This window comes from Chanos chanos, chromosome 7, assembly GCF_902362185.1.
Source record: "Chanos chanos chromosome 7, fChaCha1.1, whole genome shotgun sequence".
In the NCBI taxonomy this organism is placed as follows: domain Eukaryota; kingdom Metazoa; phylum Chordata; class Actinopteri; order Gonorynchiformes; family Chanidae; genus Chanos; species Chanos chanos.
In genome coordinates this window covers 48,416,543-48,425,584 of record NC_044501.1, presented here as the reverse complement: position 1 = coordinate 48,425,584, position 9,042 = coordinate 48,416,543, and the positions used below count along the sequence as shown (strand labels likewise).

At 41.9% G+C, this 9,042-nt stretch overlaps 1 protein-coding gene across 1 annotated transcript in view; it reads right to left on the bottom strand.

The window, feature by feature from the left end:
* The window catches only part of LOC115816957 (5,6-dihydroxyindole-2-carboxylic acid oxidase-like), a 9,210-nt gene extending 2,734 nt beyond the window's left edge, over positions 1–6,476 (bottom strand). The window contains exons 1-4 of the mRNA XM_030780153.1: positions 6,122–6,476; positions 5,136–5,458; positions 4,361–4,565; positions 2,097–2,264 (exon numbers count right to left, since the gene is read on the bottom strand). Of these exons, the coding sequence (XP_030636013.1) occupies positions 2,097–2,264; positions 4,361–4,565; positions 5,136–5,458; positions 6,122–6,476 (1,051 nt within the window). The remainder of the gene's footprint in view (positions 1–2,096; positions 2,265–4,360; positions 4,566–5,135; positions 5,459–6,121) is intronic.
* Positions 6,477–9,042: the final 2,566 nt, after the last annotated feature.

Below are 9,042 nucleotides of genomic sequence, written 5' to 3'. Positions count from 1 at the left end.
ATCTATCTATCTATCTATCTATCTATCTATCTGTCTATCTGTCTGTCTGTCTATGACTTATCTCTTCTCATTTACTAACAGAAGAGATTCTAAAATTGTCAGATTTGAAGCAGAGTATGATTTGTATGTCTGAAGAGTAGTAATAACGGTATACTGTAAATGTGTCATTTTCATGAAATTCTTGTTACATTATTGTTACAAAGTCACATATGTCATTTTAATAATGTTCTTGTTACAATGTCAGTCATTTAAAGAAAGCTATAGTTGCACTGTTAATATGTCACTTTCACACTGGTCTATTGTTAACATGTTATTTTCATACTGGTCCATTGTTAACATGTTATTTTCATAATGGTCTTGTTAATTGTTAATATGTTATTTTCATAATGGTCTTGTTACATTGTTAATATTATTTTCATAATGGTCTTGTTACACTGTTAATATGTTATTTTCATAATGGTCTTGTTACACTGTTAATATGTTATTTTCATACTGGTCCATTGTTAACATGTTATTTTCATAATGGTCTTGTTAACTGTTAATATGTTATTTTCATAATGGTCTTGTTAATTGTTAATATTATTTTCATAATGGTCTTGTTACACTGTTAATATGTTATTTTCATAATGGTGTTGTTACATTGTTAATATGTTATTTTCATACTGGTCTTGTTACATTGTTAATATGTTATTTTCATAATGGTCTTGTTACACTGTTAATATGTTATTTTCATACTGGTCCATTGTTAACATGTTATTTTCATAATGGTCTTGTTAACTGTTAATATGTTATTTTCATAATGGTCTTGTTAATTGTTAATATTATTTTCATAATGGTCTTGTTACACTGTTAATATGTTATTTTCATAATGGTCTTGTTACACTGTTAATATGTTATTTTCATACTGGTCTTGTTACATTGTTAATATGTTATTTTCATACTGGTCTTGTTACACTGTTAATATGTTATTTTCATACTGGTCTTGTTACATTGTTAATATGTTATTTTCATACTGGTCTTGTTACACTGTTAATATGTTATTTTCATAATGGTCTTGTTACATTGTTAATATTATTTTCATAATGGTCTTGTTACACTGTTAATATGTTATTTTCATACTGGTCTTGTTACATTGTTAATATGTTATTTTCATACTGGTCTTGCTACACTGTTAATATTATTTTCATACTGGTCTTGTTACATTGTTAATATGTTATTTTCATAATGGTCTTGTTACACTGTTAATATGTTATTTTCATAATGGTGTTGTTACATTGTTAATATGTTATTTTCATACTGGTCTTGTTACATTGTTAATATGTTATTTTCATACTGGTCTTGTTACACTGTTAATATGTTATTTTCATACTGGTCTTGTTACACTGTTAATATGTTATTTTCATACTGGTCTTGTTACATTGTTAATATTATTTTCATACTGGTCTTGTTACATTGTTAATATGTTATTTCATGTGCCACATTCCAGGGATGTTATTTTTTAGGACTTCACACAAACAGCACAAATGAATGTACATTGTGGCAACAACTAAGAACACTGTCATTTTCATGTTTTAACATGGTCACACTACACACACTGATACCTTAACACACACACACACACACACACACACACACACTAAACGCACCGAATCCTTACCACAGACTACACTCTGACACTTTAACACACACTACACACACTGATACCTTCACACAGACTACTGTACACACACTGATACCTTAACATACACACACACACACACTAAACACACCGAAACCTTACCACAGACTACACTCTGACACTTTCACACACTCTACTCACACTGATACCTTAAATGACACGCTACAAACACTGATATCGAAACACACTATACAGGCTGATACCTTAAAACACACACATGCACACACTGATACCTTAACAAACAATACAAACAATGATACCTTAACACACACTACACACAGTGGTACCTTAACACACACACAACACACACTGATACCTTGACAAACACTACAAACAATGATACCTTAACACACACTACACACACTGAGACCTTAACACACACTGCAGATACTATCTTGCTCAGTGCTGTCTCTCTCACCCTCGATGGTGTTGCGAAAGCTCTCGGAGGAGGTGGAGTAGAAGGGAGGCGTGTCAAACACGTTGAGCTCCAGACAGGCAGCCACATCCTCAGGCTCAGGCAGACGCTGCACCATGGGCCTCGCTGCGTTCCCCGCCGGATTCCTGCGGATAGGACTGCTCTCTGAACCTGCCGTGGAACACACACACACACACACACACACATTAAAGGTCTTACGTGCTGATATAATCCACACTCACTGGAGTAAAAGGTCGTTACAGGATCAACAAGAAACAGCGCCCTGCCATGGACAATCACAGCACTGCAGCTCTTAGTTCATTTAATACAAGTCTGCGATGAACTCTCAGTGCGGAAACTGCACACTGGGAAAACCAACACTCATCTGTTGTAGAGTGGTCTCTCTAATACTACAGTAGAGAAGTCTGTTGTGTGCATGCAGTTCTTAAACACATGAATTATGCTCTGTGTTCACATGGAAACAAGGGGAGAAAGCTCTTGCTTTGAATCACTTTCAGTGTCTTGGTTATAGTAATAGTTATAGCTAGTTATTCATGGAGTGGTAAAAGAGAGAGTGTGTGTGCGTCTGTGTGTGTGTGTGTGTGTGTGTGTGTGCGTCTGTGCATGTGTGTGTGGGTCTGTGTGTGCGTCTGTGTGTCTGTCTGTGCATGTGCGTGCGTGTGTGTGTGTGTGTGTGTGTGTGTGTGCGTGCGTGCGTGTGTTTGTGTGGGTATGAGTGTGTATGTGTATTTGTGTGTGTGTGTGTATGTGTGTGTGTGTTGATTCTTGTTTGTGTCTCACTACTGTTACTATACACTGTACTTTAGTGTTGTATTTGCATGGTATTTGTATTCGTATCTGTATGAGTATTTGTATGTTGTATTTGTATGGTGCACCAACACCCCAAGAAAAATTCCTCATAGGAGTAAACCTACCTGGCAATAGACAAAATTGTGATTCTGATTCTGATTCTGGGGTGTCTGTGCGTGTGTGTGACAGTGTGCTCGTGTGTGTTTGTGTGTGTGTGTCTATGTGTATGTGTGTGCGTGGATAAGAGAGAGAGAGAGAGAGAGAGAGAGAGAGAGAGAGGGGGGATGTATGTGTGTGTGTGTGTGTGCGTGGATGAGAAAGAGAGAGAGAGAGGGTGTGTATGTGTGTGTGTGTGTGCGTGGATGAGAGAGAGAGAGAGAGAGAGAGAGAGAGGGTGTGTATGTGTGTGTGTGTGGATGAGAGAGAGAGAGAGAGGGTGTGTATGTGTGTGTGTGTGTGCGTGGATGAGAGAGAGAGAGAGAGAGGGTGTGTATGTGTGTGTGTGTGTGCGTGGATGAGAGAGAGAGAGAGAGAGAGAGAGAGAGAGGGTGTGTATGTGTGTGTGTGTGGATGAGAGAGAGAGAGAGAGGGTGTGTATGTGTGTGTGTGTGCGTGGATGAGAGAGAGAGAGAGAGAGAGAGGGTGTGTGTGTGTGTGTGTGTGTGCGTGGATGAGAGAGAGAGAGAGAGAGAGAGAGAGGGTGTGTATGTGTGTGTGTGTGGATGAGAGAGAGAGAGAGAGAGAGAGAGAGAGAGAGAGGGTATGTATGTGTGTGTGTGTGGATGAGAGAGAGAGAGAGAGAGAGAGAGAGAGGGTGTGTATGTGTGTGCGTGTGTGCGTGGATGAGAAAGAGAGAGAGAGAGGGTGTGTATGTGTGTGTGTGTGTGTGTGTGTGGATGAGAGAGAGAGAGAGAGAGAGAGAGAGAGGGTGTGTATGTGTGTGTGTGTGTGCGTGGATGAGAGAGAGAGAGAGAGAGAGAGAGAGAGAGAGAGAGAGGGTGTGTATGTGTGTGTGTGTGTGTGTGGATGAGAGAGAGAGAGAGAGAGAGAGAGAGGGTGTGTATGTGTGTGTGTGTGTGCGTGGATGAGAGAGAGAGAGAGAGAGAGAGGGTGTGTATGTGTGTGTGTGTGTGTGGATGAGAGAGAGAGAGAGAGAGAGGGTGTGTATGTGTGTGTGTGTGTGTGTGGATGAGAGAGAGAGAGAGAGAGAGAGAGAGAGAGAGGGTGTGTATGTGTGTGTGCGTGGATGAGAGAGAGAGAGAGAGAGAGAGAGAGAGAGGGTGTGTATGTGTGTGTGTGTGGATGAGAGAGAGAGAGAGAGAGAGAGAGAGAGAGAGGGTGTGTATGTGTATGTGTGTGTGTGGATGAGAGAGAGAGAGAGAGAGAGAGAGAGAGGGTGTGTATGTGTGTGTGTGTGTGTGTGTGTGTGTGTGTTTCAGAGAGTGAACTGGCCATACTGTTGCAGATGGTGCCCAGTGTGTCGTAGTCATCAACGCTCTCACAGATGACTCTCCACTGGGAGAACACAGAATTAGAGCTGATGCCATTCATGTCGAAACTGCTCCGTGCTCCCATCAGGTCGTCTGTGCAAATGTCACATGTATTCCCACCGATGGCAAAGTTCCAGTACGGCAGTGCGAAGCTTGGGTCCTGCAACATGTCCTGGACAAAGCCCACGGACAAAAGGAGCAGTTTTACTGAATGAACTGTCCACATCACGTGTGCTGAAGAGTTCAGTAAGAATGAACACGGCTGTACTGAAATGGCTGATAACAAATAGCCAAAGCAACTGTGAGGTTTACACTGTGAGGTTTACACTGTATATTTAAATGGAAAGTTGTGAGCGTGATTTGGTTCCTGGTTTGTGCTGGTATAGAAACAGAATGAGGGAAAGCGGAGTAAAAAATTATCTGTGTTTATAAACGGAAGCATTATTGCATCTCAGGATTTGTTTAAGTAGTCTAAACAAGTGCGCCATTCAAACGAGAATGAAGCCACACACACACAGTCTTTGCCCCTGCTCGCTTGATTATGACGTGAAATCAAATTGTGAAACGCCTGTTTCCAGACTACAGAGCGAGAGGACTTGATCAACAAACACCGTGTCCATTGTTAGTCAGTCAGTGATATCAATTACACACGCATCTCATGCTTTATTTGATCGTGAAATGTCTATCGCATCAAGTTTCCATGTCTATAACAATGTCACAGCGCGTTAGCCCGTGTCCCCACCTGCATGTCTCGCTCCAACTGCAGCAGGTGAAGCCTGTGCCATGTCACGAAACCTGGGCCCTCGTGAGAGAAGTCGACCCCTCCAAAGCTCTGTTGTCCCGGCCCGAGAAAGGTTTTGCTGACGGAGTAGTAGTGCGACCACACGAAATAGTTGTAGATGGTGACATTTTCGAACTGCACGGTGTTCCCGTCCGGGCCAAAAATCTCCGGATAACGGCGGGTGGCGATGACCAGGTCGGGGTGCACGGTGCGTTTGGCCTGGTCAAGTGCGTTAACGAAAGCGCGCCTCTCCTCCGGGCTCAGCGACATTACATTTCTCCGAACTGCGTTAACAAACAAACAAAAAATATCGATGAATAAACAGACACGCGTTTCATTTATTTTAGTGTTAGTGTTAACCGCGGAAGTACAAATTCAAGACATCAACACCGTCCCTCTGAGCACTTTAAAATCTACGTTAACTTCACCTCAAAACATTATCCAGTCTCATTGCATTCAATGAATGAAATAAATCATCCAAATTACTGCACTTTTCGCAATAAGACTTAATGATGTACTTATCTGAACTTAACAAATTACATTTGTCGGCGTAATTACAACACTGTATTTGATAATGAACTGTGGAAGAGCTCGAGGATGGTGACACTCCTACATAGATAAAATCCAAGTGCTTTTTTTTTTTTTTTAAACTTAAAACATCACAATTTCAGACTTGTTAGAGACTCTTACCCTAATCTATTACTCCATAACAACCACATAATTTATAATGAATGTCACGGCTACGGTGTTTATTAGTGTGGTAAATTGACTGGATGTTGATTTATTTTTATCCATCGTAATAACACAATTTATGCTGCTGAAATATCATGCAGCACTTTGGCTGAAAACTACATGTGTTGAACAACTGTACCATCTACCCATCAATGTTATTGTTCTTGTTCATGTGAAGCAGAGTGGAAAATCAATTAGCATAGTTTCTCCCTCACCGACTGGGACCGGTTGGTCGCAGTTTGCTCCAGTAAGCCCGTGTTTACAGCGCCCGCAGTTATAACCCGAGAAATTTCCGTTACATTGGCATGTTCGGTTGAAGAATCTGAGTGGCCAACGTTCGCGGTCATCTCGACCGTCGTGAGGATACTGCGGCCCGTGAGGGTTCGTGTCCGCAGTTATGGCCACGCACTGACCGCGTCCAGTACTAGCTCCGCACGGGTCACCGGTCAGACCGAGTGGAGAGGGACAGCACGCCCCGCTCCGAAGGCCTTCCGGAGTTACACATTCCCTTGGAAACTGGGCATGCACCAGCACGGCGCTGAAGATCACCAGACACCCGTATTTCCACATTGCAAAAAGTTATCTCACACTTCTCTCATAAAATGTTTTTCTCTTTTTTTTGCGCTCGACAATGAGTAAGTTCAAAGTCCCCCAGCAGTCTCTGGCAGCCTATTAGATCAAGTCGTCACCAAAAGAGTTCAGTCGATGCCACTTCTTTCATTGTACTAATTGCCTGCCTGTTCGCCTGACGCAGGGAAAACCGATGAGCCCAAACCTTAAATACCAGTTTAGCGCATGACCAGCGGAATCTCTGATCCCCGCGTGACAACATCACATTTCCTAGAGATCCAGAGTTGTGTGTATGTGTATGTGTGTGTGTGTGTGTAGGGGAGTCAGGTAGCTCCCTAAACCAGCAGAATTTCAGCAGAGATGTATTAGAGAGATTTGCAGCCCAGAGACTACTGGTTCTGTGGATTATCTTTAAAGAGAAAAAGAATATTACGATGTTTTCGCCATGATGCAGACTCAGTATGGGTCTCTCATGACGACGACGACGATGATGATGATGACAGTCATACTTAGAGGCAGTTGTGTGGGAACAGATAACAGTCTTGCCGTTCTGAGTATATTTATTGTTTGGACTTATTACACTGTGTGTTCGTCAGAGCCCTGAAGTGATGGCTAGGTTTTTACTAATGATGTGTCATAATCAGAGGGATTTCTGTTTGATCCTGCCTGCATGTGTCTGTATTCTCTATGTAACAATCATCTATGTAGATATTGATTATTAACAAAATACACGGGTTACATTTGATTATCCTTTAAGATACTATTTATGTGTTTCTTTTCAGTTGTGTTCAGTTTGACTTGGTAAATAAAGCACTGAGGATAGTGGTTTCAAAGTCTTTTTTCGATATTTTATAATCAAACCCAAGCACACATTCAACCCTTCCCATTCACACACAGTTCGTCGCAAACACAGTTCTTAATGTCCCGGCAGTAAAGCGCCAGCTGCGCTTTACAGCGCTGTTACACTCGACGCGTTGGTCTTTGCGCCCAAGAGCGGTGACGTCAGAACCATTTATACTCGTGCATGAGGCACATTTGACTCACTGCAGTCTCCTCCTAAATCACAGGTGTCGCTGCTGAGAAAAAAAGCAATCTACACAGCTGGAATAGCAATGAGAAGAGGAAATGTATAGGAAGTATGTCATTCAAACAAACACAATGGCAGACGAGATGTTGATGCTGGTGTTGCAAGTGTCTGAGGAGGAGGAGTTGTTGCATTTGTTTTGGTTCCAAACTTCTGCAGAACACCCTTGAGCTGCTATGGCCTGTGAACCTGCCTGGCACCAACACCAAGCTTCCCCATGTGTTCCTGGATACTGCTTTCCCTTTGCATGTGAACTTGATGTGGCCATAACCAGGTAGTAAACTTAAATCTAACATTTTTGTGAATAAAGTACGGCACCTACACTTACATTTGTATTTCTGTTCAGTGTCATTACCAGAATGTTATTTCTCAGTTTTGCAGATGTCAGTTTGGATGAAGGACAGAGGATATATAACTGCCTGCACGCGGGGGCCCTGAGGATCATTCAGAACGCCTTTGGTGTCTTGGCTGTGTGCTGGAGGATTCTGGGTAGGTCCATTGAATTTCACCCAGTCAAGGCTGCAGATGCTGTGAAGGCCTGCGTCATTTTGGCGTCATTTTTGGTGTGCACCACCGTGCGCAAGGGCAGCAATGGCGAGTATAAACTAGGTTTTACGTGTCAGTTTCTCCGCGCGCTCACATGCAGAAAGAAAGACATTGCAAACAAAAAAAGTAATCAAGAAAAAACAACAACAACAACAAAAAAACTCTGCCGAAAGGGGCAAACAAAAATCCATGGAAGAGAGTCTTAATAATCCAACAGGAAAATACATATTCCACAACTGTAGCAAAAAAAGGGAGCGTTCTCACCAGTTTGACAGACTCAACACTGGATGATACCCTGTGCTTAGTCCCGCTTCTCTGCTGAGTGTGGCTTTCAGCTCTTTCCACAAATAGCTAGTCATAGTGCACTTCAATCCAAGAAGTAGCCCAGGTCTCCTGCACACGCCCGGACTTTTTTACGCATGTCTCCTTCCAGACACAGCCATTCCAAAAGTTTGCACGTCAGCTGACAGGTATGTCAGCTTACAGCTTTGATATACAGCAGACACAGTCACACCAAAACGTAAACAAAGGACGACAGGAATACGTTAACACAACTATAGGGCTATACACATACAGGATGGAATTACATTATAGGGATTACCCTTCATAGTTGTTAACCACTGTATTGTTAACCTGGCCTATAAATAAAGTGAATCCTATTTCAATTTATATGGTGCTGCTACATAGACCCCACCTCCAACTAAAGACTTCTAAGACACCATAGTATCTTTTAAGATTAACCACATTTACCGTATCTTGTTTATTAGGTAGGTTACTACATCTTACTATAATAATTTAATGGCCTTAACTTTTTAACGATAGTTGCTGGCCCTTCCCAATTTGACGCTAGCTTTGTGGAGAATTTCTCACTGGCCTTGATAGATAGATAGATAGATAGATAGATAGATAGATAGATAGATAGATAGATAGATAGAT